The sequence below is a fragment of the Gymnodraco acuticeps genome, unplaced genomic scaffold, assembly GCF_902827175.1.
Source record: "Gymnodraco acuticeps unplaced genomic scaffold, fGymAcu1.1, whole genome shotgun sequence".
In the NCBI taxonomy this organism is placed as follows: Eukaryota; Metazoa; Chordata; class Actinopteri; order Perciformes; family Bathydraconidae; genus Gymnodraco; species Gymnodraco acuticeps.
Window position 1 is genome coordinate 3,051,308 of NW_022990198.1, and position 27,916 is coordinate 3,079,223.

At 38.4% G+C, this 27,916-nt stretch overlaps 1 protein-coding gene across 3 annotated transcripts; it reads right to left on the bottom strand.

Moving 5' to 3' along the window:
* Nucleotides 1-11,977: 11,977 nt before the first annotated feature.
* Nucleotides 11,978-19,895, bottom strand: LOC117547428 (ORM1-like protein 3). Of its 3 annotated transcripts, none has more exons than XM_034218187.1 (4): nucleotides 19,578-19,895; nucleotides 18,442-18,706; nucleotides 17,749-17,900; nucleotides 11,978-16,016 (listed from the first exon to the last, which is right to left on the bottom strand). In XM_034218187.1, exons 2-4 carry the CDS (start codon nucleotides 18,613-18,615, stop codon nucleotides 15,881-15,883), a joined length of 462 nt encoding a protein of 153 aa, XP_034074078.1. In that variant the 5' UTR covers nucleotides 18,616-18,706; nucleotides 19,578-19,895; the 3' UTR covers nucleotides 11,978-15,880. The 3 variants fall into 3 exon arrangements, with proteins under 3 accessions (XP_034074078.1, XP_034074077.1, XP_034074076.1); XM_034218186.1 differs by having other exon boundaries at nucleotides 18,442-18,709; nucleotides 19,578-19,894; XM_034218185.1 differs by having other exon boundaries at nucleotides 18,442-18,709; nucleotides 19,550-19,894.
* Nucleotides 19,896-27,916: the final 8,021 nt, after the last annotated feature.

A 27,916-nucleotide genomic window follows, 5' to 3' on the forward strand; every position in this document is an offset into this window, starting at 1 on the left:
CTCAGCCTCTTCTACTTGAGAACACCTTCCACATTCATTTGGCCACAGATGTCTTTTGGCAGATGCTTGGGCAGAAGCAAATCCATTGCTTCTGTAGATGACCAAAGAAACTTCTGTTTTTCTCAGGAGGTCAACAGCAATATCCAGCTGCATTGACACTGATTGCAACATTTTGCTGACATGTTTGATGTTGGTCAGGATGTCATACACAGTGCATATTGCAAAGCGGTATGATCCAACCTCTTCAGCCAAAGATTGTGCCTCAATTTTGACAACTCCATCTGTGGCTTTATCCCTCACCTCTAGAAGTGCATCTCTGACTTCTGCAGCCTGATACCTTACAGCCTCTATGCTGTTGATCCGACTCTCCCATCTGGTATCAGACCATGATTTCAATGTGATGTTCACATGGCTTTTCTCACTGTATCACTCAGTGCTGGCCAATCAGCAGGATCTGAGGGGACTGCAATGTTGGACTCAGATGGGCCTGGGCAGTCAGCAGGATCTGAGGGGACTGCAATGTTGGACTCAGATGGGCCTGGGCAGTCAGCAGGATCTGAGGGGGCTGCAATGGTGGACTCACATACTGTGCTCGTTATTCCTTCACCTGCAGGCAGGCAATCCAAACATGCAAAGAAGTTATTCATGCTTCAGTTTTCATTATTTATCATAATAATAACAATAATAATAATGACAAAAAGTAGTGTATTAACGATTACACAGAGACCATAAATGTTTGGCAACACTTACATTCTTCAGAGTGTGATGTACAAGGGAGATCAGATGTTCCTTCTCGGGGCTTTTTGAGGTATTTCTCAAGTGCAGCTGGAAAATTATAGGGTAGATATTAGCACATTACAAGCAAAAACATGTATATACAGTCAGGCAAAAATAACTGCTGCAATCTGCCTCAGCTGTATGCAAGTTCACAACTGGCCTATATAAAAGTTAGGTCTGGACTTTGAATTAGGGGGTAGCAAGTTCGAGTCCCACTGCAGTCAGCATGTCGTTGTGTCCCTGGGCAAGACACTTCACCCCAAATTGCTCCTGTGGGGATTGTCCACAGTACTGAATGTATGTAAGTCGCTTTGGATAAAAGCGTCTAACAAATTACATGTAATGTAAATAATAACACATGCCCACATTGGTTGGTCAGCCTCACTTTATACAAAGGAGCAGTTATCCAGATAGCTTTCTTCTGGCTAACATTCACATTATGTCATTACAAGCATATAAAACAAAGCATTTGCACAATGATTAGACATTAAAAAGAGCAGAAAATAAACAGAAAAATAAATATATATATTTTTTTTTTTCACACAAGTTGACCGTGAAAATAAACTATCTGACAAATTAAACACTATTGGAGGATCAATTTACAGCTATCACAATAGAAAAGTAGTATATTATTTACAAAAAGTTTATATAAGAATAATAACACATAAATAAAAACTTTAAATCATTTGTATTTATCATTCTGTATCAGAGGCTCGCGGCTAGCATGGCATCAAAGCTGTATCATGGGCAGGCTACCTCCTTAGCTAGCTAGCTAGCTTAAAATCAAATGTCTAACGGTACAGTACATACTGACTTTTTTCTTTTTTACACAAGCCGACGTACCTCTGTCTTTGACTTTCGATTCCTCCTGTTCTTTTTTCCGTTTCCTTCCCGTTGCCCCTGAAGGCTTGGACAGCGCCCATCGTACAGGGCAAATGCTAAATGTTGCCGCCGGCCCGGGGTGCAAAGGGTGTTTTTCAATTATTAATGTAAACGTATTACATCAAGGGCATAAAATTAGGCAGAATAAAACTTTTTTATAAAAGTGGTCAAAGTTACAAAGTCACAAAGCACTTCACATCTATGGTGATGGTGATCACGTGGTTTCCAAAAATCACCGAGTGACACGAGTAGATTTTAGCCGAGAGCGGCGGAAAATATGTCTCAAAATTCCGTGTGTGTAAAAAGACGATCCACAAGCAGAAATGTGAGATCCACGAGCAGAGATTTGAGATCCGCAAGCGCATTTTTGGTCGGCAAATACAAAATGGATTCACAAATGCCTGATCGAAAGTTGTCAATGTTAAAGAGATAATCACAGATCTTTTTTTTATTTGTGAAAATATTTAGCGTATTTGCAGATCCGTTTTACACTTGCACATTTATTTGTGAGTTTGCAAATCTTTTAAATGCATTTGTGGATGGTGTTTTACATTTACAAATCACATATTTACACACAAATTATTTTTATGTTCACACAAATAATTACGAGACATATCTATGCTATGCCCATAAACGTCGCTATGGAATCCACACGATGTAGGCTCATGGAAGTAGTTTCGGTAGGCTAGTGGCGTGTGTAGGCCACTGGATACTTTGTGATTAGGCACGTTCTATTTGATCGTTGTTTGATCGTGGAATCAAACACGCCTATTGACCAATCAGAGAGCTTGCTCAAACCTATGTGTTATAGAATTGATGTTAAAGAAATACAGAACCTTAGTTTGAATAAAAAAGCCTGAAATAGATTCAATTATTAATACTCATCATAATTACCCATTGGAGAGGCTTCTTTTACCAGTGAAACTCTGAACATTCGATGGCAAAAAGGGGCTTAACTTTGCATACCAAAGTCAATGGTTCAAGTTATAGGATTGTTAGGAATTATTTAAATGAAATGATTTACATTCCACATTGCAGTACAGTATAGATTGTCTGCAATAGTTCTACTCCACGACAGAAATGTTGTATCTATTTATTTGAAAACCTTAAAATGTACAATACAGAAAGTTATCAAAGAATACATTACATTGTTATATTAATAAGATATTCACCCAAGGGGAATATGTACAATAAGTAATATATAAATACAGGGATTAATATTATTATATATAATTATAAAACAGATAAAAAAATAGCCCCACATTTATCTATGTACACAATCAATACATATAATATACTGAAACTGGCTTTTCTGCTAAATGCTTAGATTTACTTTAGCTTTTCAAAGTAATATTGTTTACTTTAATGACTTGAGTATTTCTCTGGTTTGCTACTTTAACATTAATACATTATATGAGAAGGTCACTACTCCCTAGGGTTTTCCTAATGACATATTGCTCTAACTTTAAAAAAATAATTGCAAACTTAATGTAAGCAAACGAAACTGTCTAAAGTGTACACTGTTTAAACTCTATAGTCAAAATATTGCCTTTAAAAAAAAAGGGCTATTGAAATAGGCGATGATAACATTAGTAACTAATGGATACTCAGTTTTTCTATCGAGGTCTTCAGTCAAAAATTATAATTTTTTGTTGCAATCATCTAAATGAATCTATTCACACACATTTTAGCACATCAATAATAATCCACGCATTTCTTTAAATAAAATGTCATCTTTGTAAACTAAGTTGGCAATGAGTCCTCTCCTAATCATCTTCCCAACTGTCAAGCTGAGCATATGTACACTCATATTTTACATGAAGGATGCAGGTCCGCAGCTCTTATAATAAAGCTACTTAATATACAGCTACATTTGACTAAAGAGACATGACATTTTCAGTCCAAATAATGTCTCTGTATACATACATATAACCAAGAATTGTGGTGCCAACTAACAAGGTAGGAAGGTTTCATCTTTTTTCTATTTGACTAAACGTGCACACTTCTTCTTCAGTACTGGGGTATTTTTATCAGATGTTCTCTCCTTGACCCGATCACTTAAGGAGATTAAAAGGAAACTATAAGGTCCGACTGATACAAGAGTGTCAGTAAGAGAGACATATGTAACGCCAGCGTGTCACATGTCTTTCTAACACCATGGAAATATCTTTGTGCCTGACGAGAGGCGTTCAGTGTGAGCTTTCATCCTTCAGGCTCAAAGTGGTTTCAGAGTAATGTAATTGTGCTCCACTAAAGGAAATGACTGCATCCTTCAGGAGGTACGCGTAATGACATCACAGTGAAGAGGAACACTCAGGAGTCTGCACACATTCAAGGGCTGGACAAAGAAATACTCATGTCATTAATCCAGATCCTTAAAAATAAAAGTTTGATAAGCGACACAAAGGACAAAACGTTTCTCCTCTTTTAAATCTTATTTGACCTTTTTTTAACGATTGGAAGCATTAAGATTGAACATCTCTTTTTGAATGGAGTCCAGCATAAAACGATGCTCAAAAGTGTAAACAGAAACGAAACAGAAGACTGAGCAAACAATACTAAAGACATCAAATATATAATTTAAAGCACCCGCACCCCAGTAATTCTTTCCCCAGGTTTTTTCAAATGTATTTCAAAGCGGTAAAACATTTTAGTTTTTAGGATTCTACAAAATATTCCAGTCTTGAGGGTGCGGAAGACCTAAAAGTATTTGTTCTGCCCTCTCGAACCATACATTTTCTCAGAGTACTGTCCAAAACTCCTCGGTTAAAAAATAAATACATAAAAAAGGTGGGAGCCTTTTAAAAAAAAATCATATATATACAGTATATATCTATATCAGTGTATGGGCCTACAGGGTGTAGGTTTGTAATTCATTTAATAAAAGTTGTCTAAATATTTGTCAATGCCTTTACTAATTACGGAAGCCCTGAAAAGGGAAGTTAGAAGAATACAAATATGGTAATTAATGTACTGATGAGATATAAATGGTTCTCTCCTGTTACTTAAAATAGGTGAAAAAAATCATTTTGTATTCCTTGTTAATAATATTAAGTTTGGGCAGCTTAACTATTTTTGTCTTTTTTGTGTGTGTTTGTTGTTTGTAATTCTCATGTTGGTTGTGCAAGTGCAATGACCTTAAGAGGCATCATTATTGTATGGAGTAGTATTGTGCACTTGAGACTCTTGTAGCCGTGAGTATAACAACAGCAAAAGCATGAGAATAAAAAGTAACCCAGGACCAAATAGTTAATATAAACGAGAAAAAAACGTAATGAAAGAAATATAGAAAGATATTTTTCACACCTTATTAAGATTTCAACATCCATCACCAGATTTGTATTTATTTTTCTCATTTGGCTTCCATTACTTATTGTACAGGGATAAATATTGAATCCCTTTCTTTGTTTTATTTAAAAAAAGTAATGAAATCTAAAGATATGAGGTGTAAAATATGTATTGAAACAGTATTAAAAACCCACATGGCTTCACTAGAGTAGGAGTCAATACTACAGCCCCGATTCACATATATTTTCCTTTCTCTTCTCATCCTCTCCTGCAATTGATTTGTTTTATTTTCCTCTGCTGCACACTTACTCAAAGTGAGATATTAAAGCACCACAAGCCAACACACACCCACACACTTACAGACAAGCACTACTAAAAGCAATAGAGCTGGCTGTCCTTGAAAAGGGAAAATAAAACTAAATAGCACAAAGCCAACGCAAAATGCTCTGTAAAGGCAATTCATTAGGAATATTCCGATGTAGTCTTGGCTTACTACCCAGCAGTGCATTGCTAAAGTGCTGCACAGTGAAAGATAATTAGGCCTGTCTGTGTTTTATTTATGACCGCATTTCTGGAGCGTCTTCTCAATTTGTGCCAGACTACCTGGTGACCGGAGAATTTTACACCACTAGTTTCAAACTCTGGATGTCACTGAGCAATCATAAATCTTATTATTGGGTGGAATTAGTATGTTAATAATGTAAAACAAGAGCAGTTTATGAATATTCATGGCTCCCATGATAGATGTGGTTAAGGCTTAATGAGTTGGCTTATGGCTCCGCCCTGAGCAGACAGCTCCTTCTTAAAGGCTATTCTTCATTTTAAGGTGTCACCCACAGACTGTCTTATCTGTGTCTGTAGGAGAACAAATTGGTTTTCCGTTCATAACAGTTTGGGCTCTGTGAGACTTCCAAGAGTTCTACATTATTTTGAGCACACTAGAGGCAACAATTGAGATAAGCTGTAGCCTGCTGGGAGCATTACATCTTTTTTAACCCTTGTGTGGTGTTCATATTTTTGTTACTCAGCCAGTGTTCGTGGGTCTGGTGGACCCGCTGCCTTTTTGGGCTTCAATTCAACACAATCAAACAATTGTTATGTTAAAATACTCAACAGATATTTACTTCATCTCAATTACAAGCAATATAAACAGCATATACAGTATGGTTAATATTTGCCCTTTTACATTTGTTAGATCACATTAATGAATTAAAGTGCAACTCGTTTTTTTGCCTGCTGACCGTCTGGTCCTGTGGCTTGTCTTTTTTTTGCAACTAGCTGATGCTCAAACTGATCCTATTCCTCAAAGTCACTGTCAGACTCAGAATCCTCAGAAAAGTGATCCTCACATTCTGAAACCTCTTCCTCTTCCTCTCTACATCATCTTCAAATGGTTCTCTCTCTTCCAAAATCATTTGGAAGGCCCTCTGAGCAGAGAATTTGCAGCTGAGAAGAGTGGGAAAAAAGTGCTACATTTGGGGGGGGGGGGGGGGGGGGGTACAGTGGGTGGTCATTGAAAATGTGTTCTGATATGTGTTCTTCACAGAAAATGGACCAAGGCCATTGAGTGTGGGTTCGAAAAAATAATGTATCATTTCTAGCTAAATAATGAAAACGGGTCCCACAGACCCGAAGGCCCCAAAAAAGAAGAAGAAGAGGGCTACCATCTTACGACAGATGGGATCCTACATGGACTCACAGCTTTCTGCCGGAGTTTGTAAAGTATTTTGTTATTTTACATGGGATCTTATTGTATTTTGTATTTCTTATTTGCTCTTATCGATGATTTAAAGTGGGCGGGGCCTTTTTTGGAAAAGGTGCTGATGCATCACTATAATATTTGCAACATTAAAACTAAATCGGTTGTTAGTGTGGTGGTTGCTGATATTGACAGGTCCTTGTCAATCAAATCTGATGCATGACAAAAACTGAAGGTTTGTGATTTATAAATCAATATTTGAATGAAGCTTTATTTCTTCTGACAAGTCCACAGGTTTGTAAGGAAAGGGTTGACTTCATTTATATAGTCAAGATCAGGGAGACCATTTTTATTGATCAGGTTACAGTAGGCTATTTGTGACATTGATACTGCACAGCACTATGCAGATTTTGAGTTTAAAAAAATGCTAAACTCTGTTGTAGCATAATGTTGCTATAGCCTAAGGGCACAATCATTATTTCAATTTTATTGTATGTCCTTTTTGGATTAGCCTGAAAAAAAACAACTAGCAGCTCACTAGACCAAAACTGACAAACTCATTAAATCCATTATCACTATATTCAAAATGAGAATTTTGATCAACAGTTTATTTATTTATTTTTGTAGGTAGTTGACCTCATAGAATGTGATGAAAGACATTAAAAGCTTAGTTAAATAAATGTAGTCATGAATATTAACTACGTTACGTAGAACAACACCAAGATTTGCTTTAACCCAGAGCATCTTTACATCATGTGGAACATATTAGGGTTGATGTTATGCCTATAGTGTATAAACATCAAGATACAATAACAAGGCGCATCAGTGCATGAAGGCCCAGAGGGCAGTGGACTGTTCAACATATACACAAGGAAGGAAGAGGAGACGGATTAGGGCCTTACGTTTGCTGTCCTTTCCATAGCGATTACCTGTTTACATAGTTGATGGCATTTGATTGGATACTGGCAACCCAAAGGTTTCTTGGAAACCAATACTTGCATTATGTATAACAGCTCTAATTAGGTTACAATACAATAAAACTCCATTGTGTTTTATTTGTTGAAACATTTATTTTTCTAGGATTACATTTGTTTTTGATGAATGAGGATTGTTTCCCAGATGTCCTAAACTAAAACAAAAGTCCCCACTGAGTTGTTCAATAATATTAGACACATATTTATTTCAAGCCAAACCTTGATCTTTCTCTAAACATAACAACTTAGTTTTGTGGAGTTTTGTTTTGTTTTCATATACAGTACAACTGTTTAGAAGTGCAACCTTAATATAGGACAAAATATGTTTCACACAAACACGAACCGCGCCCCTTAACTGTGATATCATGACCATATACCACGGCCTGTCGTGAGCTATTGCTTAATTATGCAAGCAAGATCAGATGGTAGCATTCCAACCATTTATACATTTTTCTCAGTAAATGTACGGTGGCCGACAGGTGCAATCGCGCTGCAAGCGTTTTAACTGTATTATCCCCGAACGTCAAGAAGTGCTCCGGTCCCAGCTTCGAGCATCCCTTTTGAGTGTCCCTGTGTCCGTGTTTGGAGCGCCTAGCAGCATTTTGTATTTGCAGTGTTTCATATTTTGTAGCGTTTCATTAATGCAGTGCTTTTAGTAAACGTTGCGTGTGTCTCCTCAAGTTGCTGGATGTTTTCTAAATGCTGGGCAAGTTGGTGAAGATGTTTCTTCATGTGTTTTGACATATTTGTGTTTTATTATTTGCAATTGTAGAGCGTTCCTCCTAATGTAAATGTTTTGGGTTGTTGAAGCGCATTTGCACGGGTCGACCACCATAAATATGATTATGTTTCCAATTCAATGTAGACTTTTTTTTAGTAGAAGACATGGTTAACCTCAGAGAAATGTAAAAAGTATTTTTGTTTTTTAAATATGCCCTTTGATTTGTTTAGTATAAAACCCTTCCATGTCTGAAAGCAATAAAAACATAATTTATTTTGTATAGTTTTCCTGCTCGCACAAATACTTCAGCAGCAGAGAAAAACAAAACACAAATGTAAATGCTCATTTTGTAGCTCCAGTTTAAGTTTTGAGTCTGGAGGGGAAATATATACATTTGTATATTGCAACCATGCTGCCATACACAAACATATAATCAACGTCTGTTCTGCCTCATACCACATCTGTTTTTACTTTTAACAAGACTTTATACGGCACATGAGATCTTCCTGTGTTTGGCAGAACATCCATAAAACAGAAGACTGACCTTAAGAAAGTCCACAGTCGGCTCTCAGAGGGCCCACAATGCATTTCAGTGACACCACAGCAGCTTCTAGGGAACGCTGTCTCCTGTCATCAGTCCTGCCCTTGGCTTTGAAAACCTTGTGGGGCATCAAGAGCTCATCATTAATTGATCACATTTGTGTGTGATTCTATTTATAGTCGACCGCTTCCGTACAGTAACACTTCTTCCTCTCCTTCTACATGAAACACTCAACACTCGTGAACAAGCACGTCATTATTAGGTCAGCTTTGTCAATGTCACGGCAGGTTACTGAGAAAATGATTGTATAGTTTGTTGTGTTATCTCTCATTTCCAGAAGACATATCACGCTGCGGGAGCCTCACTACACGAGGCATGCATATTTCAAACGCTCGATCTGAGTCGATGGCATTGCCACGTGGTTGCTAGGGGCTCGATGGGGGAGGGGCTTTCTCTCCTGCTGGGGTGTCTTCCATATTGAATGATGTTGTTGGTAGTGAGGCAGCCATGTGACTTTGTTGTCCTTCAAGAGAGCCTGCTGCCTGCTCTGCACACACTTTTAATGGATGAAAGAACATTTAAATATTGCTGCTTTGACACCCATGTCTGTATAGAGCAATAACATACTTTATGTTTGTTTATAGCACTCCATAGTTTAAGATAAATGCACTCGTATTTTTGTAATGCTTTATAACAATGGTCATAAAACAATATACTGCATTCTATTATTATGAATAACAGAGTCAAATACCATAAACCTTCATCATCCAGTGAGATTTTTTCAAGGATATATTATGTATATTCTCATAGTTGCATTATAATACAATCTGTTTGTAATGCATTTCAATCATATATTGCATGCAGAACAATTACATATAGCATTATAAGTACTTTTATAATAAAGAAGAATGTCAGTGTTAGTAGCAATTAGAATCCTTTATCTTTTGTCAAAATATAAACCGTACACTCCAGCGCGTGCACTACGCTCTGCATCAGCCAAACGACTCGTTGCGTCCTCGCTGCGAGGGGGACCCAAGTTCCCATCGGCGAAAACACGTGGGTTTGCTATCCTGGCTCCAAGATGGTGGAATGAGCTCCCCATTGACATCAGGACAGCAGATAGCTTGCACATCTTCCGGCGCAAACTGAAAACTCATCTCTTTCGACTCCACTTCGAGCGTTAGAACTATTAACGAAGCACTTTTATACTAATAAAGGACTGGATTACCTAAAGCCAGTTGAGTAGCACTTGAAATGTTTGGCTCTATGAAACCTGATGTACTTATATGATTCTGTTTTCTTCAAGGTTGTGTCTTCCTGGTCGAATGTACTTATTGTAAGTCGCTTTGGACAAAAGCGTCAGCTAAATGCAATGTAATGTAATATATGCGTTATATAATGTATCTGTAATTAATATTGTCTTAAAAGGATTAGGAATGTTTACGAGAGTTCAGAACTTTAATTATAGTGCTATAATCGGAAACATTTAAAAAAGTATAAAAGTAAAAAAACATGTTCTGCAGAAGATATATAAAAGTACTTATAAAAGTAAGATATATAAAAGTACACACAACAATGATAAACATTAATGTTATTGTAAAAATGCTTAATCTAAGTTGTTACTTCTCTAACAAGTACTATAAGGAAAATATAATGCTGACAAATGACTCGTGCGAGTGTAAAACTATATAATATATTACAAGATTATAATTGCTCGTCTTAATGCGTATGCAGAATGTTTGAGTTGGTCCAGGTGGAGCAAACAGAGGGTATGAGTGTGATTTGGAAGGCAGTGCAGTAAATAAAATATTGAATATAGAAATCATGTGGGAGCGTAGTGGTGTAATGAGCATATTATACCAAAGGAAAAAAAAGCTATTAAATATAATACAGTATTTTTATATCGTTCTGGCACATACTGTATTACACATATTTAAATCTCAATGCATGGCAGATATACTGTAATTGTATTTGCAGCCAATTCTCCACATACTATTGGCTCCAACAATTATCTTGAATATAGTATCCTGCATAAAATGTATGTGTGGGTTACAAACAGGGATAACTAGCAATAAACATCATAACCCATAATAAAACACATTTCTAATGTTTCTTTTTTTATTAGTCAGGTGGTGAACACGTTCTGCTTGTGCTAAACCTTAATGTTTAAAGTCATATTACGCTCAAATCCTGGCTCATGTGTTTTGATATTTAGGAGTATTGCATTAACTCCCCGTAGACTGCTATTCTGGATATCCCTTAAAAAGCAAATGGACAAAAAGACGTGAGGAAAGACAAATAATCTCTCCCTTAAAGCGTTCCTATTTATTAACGTATGTCGCTTCAGATTAAACTCAATGGCAGACGTTTGCTGCCCTCTGCTGGAGAGAGACAGTTAGACGTAATAATACATATTTTTACAGTATTCTGTGAACTAACTCCAATCCTTTTATATGTATCAAGTTTAATATGAATAATGATCAACTAACTATAGCAAAATTATAAAGCACACACAATATGTTGCACCACATGCCTCAAATCATTACATGGCATGGGATTTAATTCAGTAAATTGGACCAGGAATTCCCGTTCACAAATGCATATTCAAATTAGCCTTCGAACCGAAGCCTTAGGCTAATTTGAATATGCATTTGTGAACATTTGTCAAAGCTCAAAGGACTAACACTATTATGAAAAAGCAAGATTGTGCATTGCACCGTGAGGGGAAGGGTAATCTAAATAAAGTTACATTAGATATGATCAGAAAGAGATCATTACACAAACATGGCTGCCTCTGTGTGTTCTCTGAATAGCCGTTATATAAATGAATATAATGAGATAAGCAATGTTACTTTACATTTAATTCAAGGTGGAAATGAAACATTAATTCAATTTCAGACTTCAAATCACTACAGATGTTTTGGAACTGGGTTAAGAGTTAAAACATATTTAACTCCCATTAAAAGACGTGTACCAGACTATGATTGACAACTCCAAATGTTACTAAAAAAATAGTTTCAAATTACCACACAATTTGGGACCAGACATCTCTGTATATTGCATATTTCGTACTGTAAGCAATTGCTCGTTCCTTGCCAATTTTATAATTTATGCACAGTTACCCCAAAAAAATGCACATTTATTTGAATATCCACATTGTCCACATATATGTTTATTTTCATATTTGTGTTGTAATGTTCTTCTCTCTTCACCAAAGCTAATTCCTTGTATGGAAATCTACTAGACAAAAAAAAAACATTATCTTTTCTGTATTAACAAGGCTCTCATAACTTAATGTCCAACATGATCCTAGAAGAAAACACTAACTGCAGTGTGAAACACAACATGACAAACAATAATTAACTTTGTAATTCAGGATGTGATGTTTCAAAACTGCGATAACAGCAAAAGATAATATTACATTTTGACCATTTTCATGTATCCTGACTTCCAATATTTCCCATCATTAGCTTGCATATTGATGGACTCTATCTACCTTCCTAGTCTTAATTCAAGGGTTTTTCACTGGAAATATTTAAAGAAATCAAAAAGGGCAAACTTCAACAGTCCTATGACTCATGAACGCAGAGTTACATATGAAATAGAAAAGTGTTGTTACACTCCGACACTCATTTTCACTATAAAACACAAATAAAAACACAGCTCTGCACAGACGTCGGGGTTCCAGATCTATGCGTTTCACAGCGATACAACTGTTATATTCACTCATCATTACTTTCACTTAATCAATGTTTAACAAGCCCCCGGTGTTGTGTAACAGACAGAGGCTCAGCTTGCAATGTCCAAATAAAGACCAAGGATTACATTTTAGATGGGAAGTTGCTACCCGCTAGAATTGGCAGGGAGTACAAAGCAGCGACGTTGTATGTCTATGTAGGTTTTCTAACATTTGTCATATTTGTTATCCTTGTCTAATTAAGTATTGAAAGACTGTCTCATTGTGCACACTTGAAAAAATAATGCCTTTTTTTGTTTTGTAAAAGCTAATTTCTGTCACACGATTACTGTTTGCGAAATTGAAAAACAAGATCTTACTTTTATTAGGTAAATTACTAAAAGTCGGCCTCAATAAAAGCTTCATTCTGGGATTTAATGTTAAAAAGGACCTAACTTTTAGAAACAAACGCTTCAACTCAATTTCCCCATGTTCTAAATAAAGCCTGGGAGTTAAGATAAACAGCACCCCATCAGATCTTTAAATCTATGTTTCAATTTCATGCTGAACCTTCAAGATTTTTACTAATAAAGTAAAAAGAAAAAGGCAGGAGGCTCCTACAGGTTTCAAAGTCCTCAACAGGCTTTCACCAACTATTAACCAACAGAGCAGAGAAGTGGATGTGTCTAACCTAGACAAGCTCTCAGCCAAGGACGCACCTGTGATTCGGATCAGCTCTTCCTTGGCCCATGCTACGCTCTTCCAACAAGAAAACAGTATCTCCCATAATCCTGCTGACAAACAATCGGAACATGAAACCAAACATTCTTGGCAGATATATTAATAAATCTAGCGTTTCTCGTCCATTTCCTTTCAATACAACCTCAGGCACTAAAAAAATACAAAAGAAGCAATAAAGAATTTTAAGGTGATATTTAAAAAATACTGTATTTTGGGTCAAGCACTCTTTCAGAGCATCACATTGACATTTCCTTCAAAAACACTGATACAAACCAAAGACACTGTTTCACATTTAACATTCAATTTAACCTTCTTTAAAAATGAAAAACGCATTATCACTGAAATATGAAAGCATGTCGTTAAAGCAAAGCCCTTTATGGTGAACATTTCTAGACATCATGATGCTGACAGCGGGAGCAGATCAGTATTTACAACTCCAATTCTTTGGTCCCATTTGTCATTGGTTGGATCAAAGCCTCAATTCTAAATGATGCCAATTCATTACATCAATTTGCTTAAAGAAAAATCTGTTTAGAACTGTTTCTAGTTCAGCTCTAATTCATATTAAACATCATGGATCGCAATAATTGAAACTGCTATTGTCACCTCTACTATTACTTCTGCTGCCACTGTCAGTTACATCAACATGCTGCTTACTGCTCTTACTACTACTGGGAGAATGATGTGAGGCCAGCACTGTTTGTACGGTGGCCAACAGGTGCAAACGCGTTAGTGGCCAAAAACACTTCCATTAGGCGAAACACACTTTCAAAAACAAACACAAATGTGCCATAACACATGCAAACGAAGGAACATCGTCACCAACTTGACGAAACATGCGCAGCATTTATTTCTAACTTTATAATCTCCAAATGTCAACAAGTGCTCCGGTCCCCGCTGTGTGCATCACTTTTTAGTGTCCCAGTTTAGCTTCTAGCATTTTGTATTTGCAGTGTGAAGTAGTGAAGTAGTGAAGTAGTGAAGTAGTGAAGTAGTGAAGTAGGGGAATGTTATATAAATGTTTTTGCGTTATTGAAAATGCAGAGCGTTTCTCCCCTAATGGAGATGTTTTGGGCCGTGTAGCGCGTCTGCACTTGCCGTCCACCTTATATTAGGGCTAAAATCTGTAAACATAATTCAAAAATGAATTTTCAATTAAAAAAGAACATATTTATTTAGGAATATTCTACAAAAATCTGTTTTTCATTTGTAGGAGTTAACAATTAAATATAACATTTTCTTTATGTCTATACAGTTTTGGCTATCATTACTGAATCAAATCGTAGTTTTCCCAACAATTTAATATTTTCCCTTCACGTTAAATTCTAATTGACTAATTAAAGATAAGAACTGCCATGATGACATGCTTCATGGATGCTACACATGCATTACACTAGCAAATGGTTTAACTTTTAAATAAAAATGTTTCCTAAACATTTGAAATTATCAGTCAAATGTTACCTTTTAGACATTCTCTCAACAACAACAACTTTGTAACATAACTCAGAATCCCTTTAGCACATACTTCAGTATAACTGAACTCTCTTTGATCCCAAAAAAAAAGATTACATTTTGAGTGATTTCTAACATTCTGCCCCTTACTTATCTACTTATCTACTGGAGCTACTATTTTAAGGAATTTGATTGTTCAGGCGTACCTCATAAAATGGTAACCCAGTGTGTATTTTGAGTCTGGATTACAAACTAAGATGCTTCCACACAGGCCCATGCTTATGTCATGGGCCCATGCTAATGTCATGGGTCCTGAGACTTTTAATTACAAGTATGAGTCCCCACATGTAACTATGTACTAAGTATAATAATCCTTTAACCTAAATTCCAGGATTTTGTTGAATCAAAAGAATGCTCTTGCACATACTTTCTGCTCTCAGGCCAGATGTCTCTGCAGGGGAGGCTTACTGTGACACAAACCAGGACAAGAGGAGACCAAATATGGAAATGGTCAGATAAGAATAAGTGTTCTAATAACCGCCCATTCTTGGCCCAGAACAGCAAGGGGCTAAATATAAAACCTTGTGGTTTCCCATGCCTCGCCTCCTTAGTGTTTCTTTAAAGTATTGCTACTCTCCTCTAAGGCCAGAAACCTCAAGAAAGAGGAAGCTTCTTGTTGGAGTGCAGCTGAATAAATACAGCAGTGTATCATTACCTACAAAATAACTTTTTGATTACAGCCTAAGTGCGCCAGTGGGTGTGAAATGGCACATCAAATCGTTTCTACATTGTCGTCTGCCTCTGACATCGTTTCAGCAAAAAAAGGATCATAATACTCCCTTTTCTACAAAGAGTCTCAGAAAAACATGTACCTCAAAAGAAAATTGGCTGCCAACAATCACAACAGCACACTTTCCCTTCTCTGAAAAGTATATTGTGTCTCTTTCCAGGGGTTTGGTACCATGGAAGTATCCCCACTAGGGTTCATTTAGAGTGCTGCTCAGCAGAGTCTGGAGCCAGAGAGACACGGATCTTTGTGGATCTGCAGCCAAATCCGAGGCCTGATACTCTGTGTGCTCTCAGCAGTCCACGGGGACTTTAGGGGAAGGAGGAGTCCTCTTCAGCCTTGTCAGTACTTATTAATCCCAAAGATCCTCACGCCGTGCAGCTGGGGCAGCTTGGGGATGAGGACAGTGAGCAAGGAAACAGTGTTGACCACAAAATGGACCCGATCGTACTTGGTGTAGAAGCTGGTTAGTATGTACCTAAATCAGAGGCAAAAAGGAGAGGAATAAAGTCATGATTATAAGGGTTAAACAGATAAACAGTGTTTATGTCTGGTTGTCATTTTGATAACAAGCCTGAAGAACACAACAAGATCTTAGTTAAAGGAAAACTCAAATCAAAAGATTAAAATGAAAGCTGCCAAAACATCACTACAATCAGAAGGATTTGACGGTTGCTGTTGGTAATCACAACGTTTGGAGAAGGAGAAGAGAGTCATAAGTTATCATTAAGAAAGATTATTTTAGTATATGTCTATGCATTATTGTTGTTTTAAAGAAAATCCTACTTTGTGTGTCTTTATGTATGCAATAACACTTTCACTTATTTGTCCTCTGACAATCGCAGACAGATGTTTATCACCTCGGAGATAAACAAACACAGTGCAAACACATGACTCTTTAGCACAGTTTCAACACGCTGAACAACAGGATTGCAGCACGAGTTCCTTGAAATTGAATATGCAAATGTGATGATGTAATGCTAATCTACCAATCTATAAAGCTCATCTTTAATGAAGAACAACCAAATCAACAGACATGGAATCAGACAAACATTCAGATATGCTTCTATAGTGAGTTCCCAGCACTTCCTGCATGACCCCTGACCTCATTTTAGCTACACGCTGGCAGAGGAAGCACAGATGTTCCAAGTCAATAAGAAACTACTCTGATCTGTTGTAAACAACATTTTTAGAATGAACTGTACACACTAGTTAAGGATTTTCTGTCGGCTAAGATTGAGGAACCCTGTTCTCTGCTCGTCAAGTGAGGACGTGTAATAAAGGCTCAAGAGACTTTCCAAGACGTTTTTCTTTTCCATCTGGAGCCTCGAGCCTGACCACATGTCTCCTGCTGCTGGCACTGGTTGCAACACAAGAGGTTTTGAAAGTAACTAGAAAAAAAAGTGTACACCTGCAAAAACTGCCATCACTACAATGTTTGAGCTGAGCTGGCAATTCAACCCCAGGGAACCAGAGTGCTTCCTGTAAACTGAACTCTGTCAGTTAAGAAGGAAAGCAAAGAGCATGACATCAGCAAAGAGGACTGCTGCAAATACTAAGACCCTTAACCATTTGTGAGCTTGGCCAGCAGGGATATCAAGTAACATTCAAAAAAAGAGGTGCAAGGGGAGGACAACTCGAAAGGAAAGGTACAGTTTCAAAATGAAGTGAAACTGAAGACCCGTCTCGTACTGACTATTATATATGCAAAGCACCTGGAGAGCAGTGTGGGGGTCCGGTGCCTTGCTCTTACCTTTACCAGTAGTTAAACTGGTACCTCTAAAAGTACAAGTCCACACTCTGTACTTGGTCCATTTGGGGAATTGAACCAGCAACCCTCAGTTTCCCTACAGATATAGCTACTGCTTCCCAAAATAGTACAACATTGCACAGAGTTGTAGGTAAATATGCATCATTTGGTAGCACACTGATTAAAGCATCGGTTGGCCCAGGGGGGAAATGACCCACTTCCATAGAGATCCACACAAACTACTGGTGCCTGTGGATGGGAGGCCAGTGAGTAATCAAGTTATTCTGGCTGGGCTATCTACACTCTCTTCTTCTGTTGACACCTAACCAATACCAAGCTTTGGTTCTCCAAAAAGGTACAATCCTCCTCTACTCTCTTTTTGAGCTCAGATCCATCCCTTATGATCAGCTGCGCCCTACACAACTAAAGGCCTAGCATTGGGTTCAGTGGAGCCACTTACAGGACAATAGGTGTGATGGTGAGGAACTTGCGTGATGCAGTGAACTGCACCCCATAGTCCATCTGCTCCCAGTATGTGAGGAGGCGAGCCTTGCCCTGATCCGGGGTCTCAAACGGTGTCCCTTTGACCGTGTGGAGAAGCAGGTACATGCACTGCAACAGACAAGGCACACATAGTCAGACAAAAAGGGCATTTTACATATCAATAACAGATAAATGTTGGGTGATATATTGTTATAATAGTCTTGATTAATTGACCTCAAAGCCATCAGGAAGTCCAGGAACAACAAGTGGGTTCTCCCCAAAATCCAAAAATACATGTTTTCCTCCTTACTTGTTGATGGAACTAGATGGCACTTTTGGTGCTCAAAGATCACATTGAAGTTAATATTGTACTCTTTAAGGCTAGAGGAGTCTTAGGTTATCAAAATATATGATGCAAGACTGAGTAATACCTCAGCTCTTTTAATTAAACGCTGGTTATAACATTTCTGGCACCCATTTATTAACTAAGAACCTGACTAAGTGCAGTGACACAGCAAATAAAAAGTTTCTTTCTTCTTAGATTCCTTAGTTCAGAGATGTGTAACCCTCTGACTCAACACTCCCCAAGTCTTTCACCAGGCGTCACTGTCTGTGTCCTCCTCTGACCCGACTCATTCGACAGATGTTCAGGGAAACTTTAACCACTCACCAGATTGTGAATGAGGTTGGTGAGGGTCCAGACCACGGGCACGCTGGCGAAGGGAATGCTGAGTATGATGACGTGCAGGAGGCCGATGCCCAGGATGTAAGTCAGCCACATTCCTCTGCTGTTCATCACTCGGGTGTTGGGGTTCACCTCGCTGTGCGCCGTGCCCACGTTCATGATGGCGTCTGTCTTCTCAGAGCGCTCTACCTACCTACCGTATAATCGTACAAACGGTCTTAGTTTGACCCAAGCTGGCGTGACTATCTGTCTACTGTAAGATAAACAGAGAGAGGTTTCCTGATTATTCAAGTCATTATCTTCAGGGCTATTAAGATTTATGGCAATTATCTTAAGTGTGATTGCACAGTATATACTGTTAACATTTATGGCCTACTGGCTCCAAGTTCTTCAGGTAAAATATACACTTTCATATCGGGGTCAGAAAGAAATACATACAAATATTTACCATTTATTTAAAACTCTGAAGGCTATAGAGAACTTCCCCTCTTCAGAGATAAATAATCTATCTATTTGTATAACAATAGCTATTTCTCCTGGGGTATACATAAATGTATTACAAATATAACTATGAAAATGTCAGTGTACTTTACTTTACATCAATTGAATAGTTTACTATATTTTGAATACCGTTAAGCATGAAAATAAGTTATTATAGTTACAATATTAATTTCAACATGGTATATGTTCTTTTATTTAATCCCCAAAGCCCCTGAATACAGCAATAAAGCACAATGTGAAGATTTTAGCGGGCATATGTCAGCCAATCAAAAGATATAATTCTTTGTGCATAGAAATAGATAGAAATAAAGCACAAATAAGGCTAAAATGGGATAAGAGAGTGAGCTAAAAATGGAAGAAAAACTGCTGATGGAGTCAGTATCTGCCTGTTCCACAGCAACTGATTGACAAAAGTAAACAATGTAGAAAGCGTTGGTCAATCCAGCATGCTGCCTTGTGAGTTGCCTAAAATCTAACTGGCCACAGTTATCCATAACGTGACTAAACAGATCCACAAGTGGACTAGCTAACAATACTGGGATTCAAATATTCTTATCAATTCAAGTATAGGTGAGTAAATCATTGCACTCACAGCAGAGAAAAATAGTTTCAACCCCGACCTGTATAGGCACTAGTCCGTTATCACAGTTTTTGTCTTATCGATGCCTTCAGTTATGTAACTGGTTCTATCACCGGGGGACCAGCTAGGCTCCAGGGCTTTCATCAGTCATCCGGTGACCATCTTTCGGCTTCAAACGTGCTGCTTAGCGCTGAGGGTGTGCTCGTGGAGGCTCACTATCAATGGAGACACACTTCCACTTTTTCTCTTCGTCTTCCAGACAACAGCTGGTGACAACACAGCACATTTCACGATGTAACGTCACCGCTATTCGCTTTCACAGCCCCATATTTAGAGTGAGTTTTTTTACTCTTCGCATTCTGAAGTGATTGGTTTTTGTAGATCACGTGGCCAGAGCTGGCCAATCTGGATTTAATGCGTTTTTAAAAGAAAACGTGTTACACTCCCCCTTTGGACGTCACATCGTAGGCGGGATCAGAGGAAACGGGCATGAATTACATTTGGGAATTAAATTGATAGAGAAAAAAATAGAAGCTGTACAGTAGTCGTTTGAAACATTTACTGAATTGTTTATGTTTCGTGAAAAATACTTTAAAATACTTTTATAGGCATGCATTTTCCAAACATTCTTTGTACATGTGATGTTAGCTTATTTATTTCCTTGTTAGTTAAACATGTTCGTTTTAACAGCCTGTGGCCTATGACCTCTCTTATGATCTTATTTGTGTGCAAAAATAATAATAATAAAAAAACATGTATTCGTCCTAATTTATATATATTTTGATACATACAAAATGTGTACATATTGCAACATGTGCAGTTAGAAATAATATGTAATATAAAGAGAAAGTTGTACTCTGCACTATATATTAACAGCTGTACCAATTTTTCAAAAATTGTGCTGTTTATTGCCACTTAGATATATTGGTGTATGGTGTGAATGTATTGTGTAATGTGTATTTTAATGTATATCTACAGAATATTTGTAATGTATGCCTATTGTGGTGTTATGATACCAATGTAATGATCATGAACTGTACCTTATGTTGCCTATTATCAAATGAATTGTCCCTAATGAATAACATACATGAATTTATTGCAATAGAGTGCAAATTTGTATTCTTCTATTATATTTGTATTTACTTGCACATCTTGCAACATTCTCTTGCACTATTTTATTTCTATTCTGTTATTTCTTGCACTATTTATATTGGTTGTATCTGTTTTATGTCCCATATATATTCATGTTGCATTGTTGGAGGTTACGTTTGTCATTGCCATATCTACACTACTGTGCATATGACCATAAAGCCTTGAATTGAATCTTGAAAATGATCAAACCTTCAATCACCCCAGCTAGTAACAGACAGGGAATGAAAAATGGGCATGGTCTCTTTTTACTCTGACCTCCACCAAAAACACCGAGCGATACACAACCACTCTTGCAATTCTTGCCGCACATGTATATGGTCACACACTAAAGTATTGGCTAAATAAATAAACTTGCCAGGGCTTTAAATACAGTTTGTGGATGTTTTGTTAGAATGTTTTGGTTTGGATGTGCGTACCCAAAATCATGTTTAATATCATCGCTAGAGGAAAATAGATGTCATCCTGAGGGAGAAAAGAATGTCTACTAAATGTCACGGCAATCCATTGAATACATGTTGAAACGTCTTGGTCTGGGCCAAACCACTGACTGAACAGCCATATAACTCTTTATTCCAATCAAGGTTAGGGTTATTCAGATCTAAATCAAATATTTTTAAGTACATTTCTGTTTAATTCTAACAGCATCTGGCTCAGACATCGGTTAGCCCTTCATAGCAAAGTACAAAAGGAGGCCCTTGACTACTAATGTAGGTGAGAGAAGACCTGCTGGAGGCAATGAAGTATGACTGACGGGCAGATGCTCTGGTCCCAAAATCAAAGACCAACAGTGTCATGTTATAGATCTTAAGATAAGCCGTGATACTAATTTAGGCTCACAGTAGCCCGAGGCCAAAGGGGTCAGCTGTGCTCTACCTGCATGCAATGTTACCTAACACCCACTGTTTTTAAGGGTACCTCTGTGATGAGTGGCATGAAACAGGTTTGGACTTTCTCTGATGCTCATAGCCTTGGGTGCTCTAGCTGTGATAGCTATGTAAACCTAGAGCTCTGTACTAATGCGAACCATGGATGACAGCGCTGTGAGATCATTGCTGGCACAGGAACAAAGGCCAAACCCATGATAAAACAGACCTCAGGTAGGGGGGAAATGATGACGCCTTCAGATGACACATAAACAAGACGTCACCTGAGTCTGTTCATCATTGAGAGACAATTAAAGGGATTTAAAAAATATATACAGAATAATTATTTTCAGTCTGAAAAGTAAGATAATGATGCATATTTTACGATAAATAAACGGATACCTAAGTGCACTCTGTTCTCCTTTTATACTGCTTTCAGTACACTGCTAATATACACAATAATCCGTTCTAGTTAAGCCTAAAAGAAATACATCTTTAAACTAATTGAAAATTAGGACAAAAGGTAAAATAAAAAAAAGAGTGATAGCTACATTTTAAAGTAAACTAAACTAAACTGTAAGTGTAGTGCAGAAAAAAACAGTAGTAATAACGCACTGACGCCAAAAGGGGGCGACATTTCACTACAAATAAGTGCCTTCACTACCTAAAAATTACCCATGCCATTTATCGTCTTATATTAACATATTCCGTATTTTTTCTACAGTTCGTACAAAGCACAAACAATATAACGATTTAAAAGGACTCAAAATACCTGCAGAGAAAATTTATTTTGAAGATTATCTCTTTGAAAAGACTACACTAGATACTTTTAAGTGTTTAAAGGTGTATTCTAAGGAAAAAAACTGGCAGGGAAACGGGGTTCAGGGGGAGTGGCACCCGTAGGTTAGAAAAGGGGGAAGTGATGTCTGACTCAGAGGTCGCGCAGCTGTGGAGAAGAACGTGTTGCCCACATTCTGTTACTGAGTTTAGGCTAGTTAGCTAGCAGGTTTATTGTTTTCGGTGCAGTCACTTTTGCCTCCACTTGCTGTTCAAATAAATGTTGAAAGAAAAAGTAAATCTGTTTACAGTTCTGTTTCATATGGGTGTTGAGAGATGTATCCATAGATTTAGTCCCTAATTTTGCTCTCAAAGTGCACCAGATTGATGCATTTAACTTCAACATTTAAAAAAAAAAATCTTCCAAGGGGAGCATGCCCCCGGACCCCCCTAGAGGAGGTGAGGTCCACACCCCCTGTTAAATTGTCTCACCCACATTGAGGATGCTTCCTACGCCCATGTTTTATTCCATGCGTCAAGTCAGGCAAATTGGGTCCAAATGTTATTGCATCAATGATCTGTTAACATTAAAATCAATAAATATATGCTGTAACTATTTTTTCTCTATAGTTCAAGGGCTCAGGTAATGTGATTACTATATGAATAATGGTCCAAAATAACATTAAATGCATAGGGTGTTTTATTAAGTAACATACTTTCGTCGCCGGTTGGCCGATAGGCTACATGCTGCGCATTAAGTGGGCCTGTCTGTCAATTAATACCCGGGCCACTTTTTCCCCCCAGTCCTTCCCTGCGTGTAGATCTAATCTATGTTCACATGTAAATGAAGAAAGACTAAATGCGGACCAGTCAACAGGCTACGGCAGATAAGAATGTGTTATTTGTTTTCACTTACTCTCCAAATAGTCTAGTGTGTTTCTCAAACTGTATCATTAGAGGAAATTGTATTACAGGAGGCCCAGGTGCTGTCATGGACACTAAAGGATCAAGGTTAGTGATATTCATTCAAACGAACGTTGTTTTTGCAATAAGTGGCTCATTTATTCATGGTCGCATTATTTTTCAGATTTGTTCAACTTTGCTTGTGCACATCGTCTTCAGTTTCGTTTATATCAGGAGACCATGAATCGAAATCTAGTTCTAGGAGTGTTTTGATGTGATGCTCCTACGCTAGATATTTCTATTATAGTTATATTAAATTAAATGTAACAACAATATGACCTGGCCTCACGAGAGCTCTGAGCGAGACTTGAGGGTTCCGTGGTTGCTATGCAGGCTCTCCAGGTTCATGCTCTTAGTTTGAACAAACACAAACTTCCTGACGGTCAGAAACTCAACATTTCTGCTCTCACTCGACAATTTCTCTGAAAACAAACCCTTAAACCTGATACGTTTTGCTTCCGGACCTCTCCCTAAACCCTACTGTCAAAACGTACAGGACGTTTTTCGGGTTAGATGTGACATTTATTCACTTTTTTCACCCATGTTGTTTTCAATGCATTTTACCACTGACGCTCTCCAAACCCCGTACAAAATCACCGATATATCTGAAGATATTGACAATTTCTTCTATTTTTATTGTTAATTAATCAAATTAGAGTGTAATAATCCTGTTCTGACAAAATACTGACCAACCGTTTCACCTGTTGAAAAAGTTAGCATGCTAACGTAGGTTGATTTGACCTTTTTCTTTGTAGTGCTACAAACCATAACTGAAACAAGCTTACAAGTTAACACATTATTTTATCCTTTTTATTGAATATATATGACTGATATTCACGATTGTCCTCGTTTCTTGATCATTACAGAGTAGATTAAGTAAAATAGCTGCAACAGAAATAGATTTATATTTGCATGCTATTGTCAATTAGTAGGAGAGCTTAAATGAACATATTGTTGAAGAAATTGTGGCGTAATTTTGCCTCTGTGAAAGTTATATAAGCCTGCTTAATGTAAACCTCACTGTAAAAAAGCATTGAGACATAGCAGTACAAACTAGGATTAGAAATAACATTTTCTAAATATGTTCTCATAAATTCAGATGTATTGAGACAAAGGTTGGTGCATTCTTGAGTCCTTTTTTCAGCCTGAAGCATGCTTCTTTTTCACAGTTTGCTTTCTTTATGCCTTGTTCCAGCAACATGTTAACATTTGTAAGGCAATGCAAAGAAAGTGTGAAACAAATGCATCCATTTGGGACTTTACTACTATTTGATACTGCAAACACTCTTTACTCTTGCTCGTGTTTAGTTTTCGTGCATGTTCTTTACGTTTTGGCATTGCAATATTGATCCTTTGAATTCAATATGTGGAAGTGATTCTGGTGTTAACACTCCATGGTATATTAACCTGATGTGTTGTGTTTATCACCTTCAGTTGGTCCAAGCAAACAAGTGGGCAGCTCATCCTTCGCAGGATCCCAGCAGCACCTGGCTCCGCTTCATTCAGTCCACTGAGAACCACGGTAAGAAGGGCGAACGCTTTCCAGAAGCTAAACATCACACATTTTACACAATTACTATAAACACATATGGATTTATTGTCCTTGAGAAAAGTAAAGGCAAGACATGTTTTTAAAAAGTTTGCACATTACAGCCATGGCTGTTTCTTGCAAGCTTCCTTTCTTTAGCTCATATTTCAGTAAAACGCTCTCATGTCTGTTTCACTTTCTGCAGCGCTTGTTTGAACAATGTATTATTGCATTGTCCTCCTTTTAATTCAGTATGTGATGAGAGAGTGATTATTGTGTAACCCTCGCTGGTGTGTCGTCATGACGTGGAGCAGTGGTCTGATTGTTGTATTTATTTTTACCTTCAGATGGACCGGCACTACAAGTGGACAGCGGTCCTCCTGCCAGACCCCAGCCGGCTCCGCCTCATCCTGCGCAGGACCCCAGCCCCCCCCTCCCAGAGTGGCTCCTCACCTGGCTCCCCAGGTACAGCTGCCTCTGGATCTAACACTTCTTCTTCTCGCACCCCCTTCAGGGTGGTCTGCAGCTCCTCCCCCGGCTCCCACCTTGGACCCCAACTGGCCCCGCCCCTGAGCCGAAGTGGAAGAAGAACCTGAGGCTTCTGATGAAGAGGAGGGACCAGGCTGGCAGCAGGGGGAGCAGGAGAGGCGCTGTGGATGAAGGTAAGTCTGACCCTGGCTCCTCCTCCTCCTCCTCCTCTCGCTCTTCCTCTCGCTCTAGCTCTTCCTCCTCCTCTACCTCATCCTCTAGCTCTTCCTCTCGCTTTTCTTCTTGCTCTTGCTTTTCTTGCTCCTCCTCCCCTGTCCTCTCCTGCAGACCCTCCCCACCTGTTCCCGAGGAGGGCTGGTCTCTGGTGCCGTGTGCTCATCCCACCAGGATCGTCCTCCAGTGGCCGCAGCGGTCCGGCTCTTCCCCCCGACCCGAGCCCCCCCGTGAGCCTCTACCGGTGAGGAAGGTCCCGGAGCAGCAGTGGATGAAGAGCGCCCGACTTCTGATGAAGAAGAGGAGCCAGGTGGGCAGCAGATGGCGCAAGAGAGGAGCCGAGGCTGCAGGTATGTCAGCAGGTAACGGTGCTGCTAAGCGCTTCTGTCCTTCCACTTAATTTCTACATGTTTTTTTCCCCCGGCTAAATAGAGTAACATTTGTTTATATTGTATTTCTTAAAATTGAATTGATTTGAATTTGAGTTAATTGATTTCAATTAAATTACATTTATCGAAATGTAAGCTGTTCAAATTGAATTGAATAATTAAAAAAACAATTCGTTTTTGTTTAAATGATTTGAACGGGTAAGTATTTTCTCATTTAATTGAGTTCAATTCAGTCGAAATGATTTGAACCTAAAAATATTTAAATTTGATGAATTCATTTTTTTTTAAATTGCATTGCTTTGACATGAACTATTTTTAAATGTGAACGGTAAGTATTGGATTGAACTGAATTAAATGAAAGTGTATCAGATGTAAGGACCCTGCTCTGGTTAGAATCCTTGTTGCCGGTCCATTACTCAGGCAGGGTGTCTGCACAGAGTGGGGGGGATCTGGGGGGGACAGTGTGAACCTCCAACGTGTTTCACCCCCTCAGTGAAGCCCCCCTGTGCAGAGAAGGAAAAGGATGGCGACACCATGTCATAGCGGTCCATATGTCTGTCGAGGGCCACCCCAGCCAAGAAGAGTCTGCAGAGACAAGGGCCTCAGGGCAGGGGCCACACTGGGGAAGGGAGGGGGGGACAGTAACTGTAGTGGTACAAACTGTGATAGTAAGATCAGCAACAAGGTGTTTAAAAATGGTAAAAACAAACATTGAAAGGGTTAAAATGGGATAAAAGGGTTATTCAATCAGAAATAGAGGTTTGAAGAGCACAGAGGAGAGATGAAAAGGATCACAGCAGAGAAGAGTAGAGAAGAAACACTAAGGGAAGACGAGGAATACGAGAAGAGAAAATATGAGAGAGGGGCATGTGGGAACCCTCTCATTATTAAAGGTAAATATCATTTTAACATTTTCATTCGTACTACTTGTTTTTAACAGTGTTTGCATGTGTTGTTGTTTTTCCAGAGGGGAGGAAAGAAGAGGAGAGGAGGAGGGAGGCCAAATTAAGAGTGACATGTCACAAACAACATGGTAATAATCAAGATATCCAATATCATTTCTAGATTTCACAAAGTTATTTACGTTTGTAGAAACTTCACATGCAAAAAAGGTAAAAACCAAGTTATTCAATCTTTTGTTTCTAGATTTCAGGAAGTTCAGTTCATCTGTTCACACCATAGACTGTATATATAAAGGTTCACACGTTATTTTTGAAGATTCTAACATCACTTGTTTTTATTTTTAGAGAGGAGAGGGTAGGAGAGGAGGTGGAGGGGCAAAACTAGGCATGACTTCTCATGTAAAGAAGGTCAAATACTCATACTAGATTTCACCAAGTTCTGTTCACGTGTTATTTGAAGATTTTAACATGTTTTCCTTTTATCTTTTAGAGACCTGAGAGGAAATGAGGAGAGGAAGGGAGGAGGCAATAATTAAGTTTGACCTCTCACAAAAAAAGGTATGCATCATTTAATGTTATCACCACGTTTCGTTAAATTGAGTTCATTTGTGAACGGGGTGGCGCAGTGGTCTGTGCATCTGATCATCAGATCAAGGGGAGTGCTGGGGAACTCCAGTTCGAAACCCGCTCCTGCCGCCACTGCGTCAGGCCGTTGTGTCCTTGGGCAAGACACTTCACCCGGATTTGCTCCTGTGGGTAATGTCCACAGTACATGTATGATATCAATGTGTACTTGTAAAAGCGCCTCGATGACTTCGAGGCGTGAAGATGGACGGTGTGGCGCAGTGCGCTGTGCAATGATCATCAGATCAAGGGGTGAAACCTGCCGCTGCTACGTCTGTAAAGCCATTGTGTCCTTGGGCAAGACACTTCACCTGAACTTGGTCCTGTGGGTATTGTCCACAGTTGTCCCATTGCATGTATGATTATGTGTAATGTGTATTTGTAAAAGCGCTTTGAGCATCTGGAAAAGCGCTATAATAAATGTAAGGAATTATTATTATTATTTGTACGACTTTTAAGTTTTTAATTGTTATTTTAGT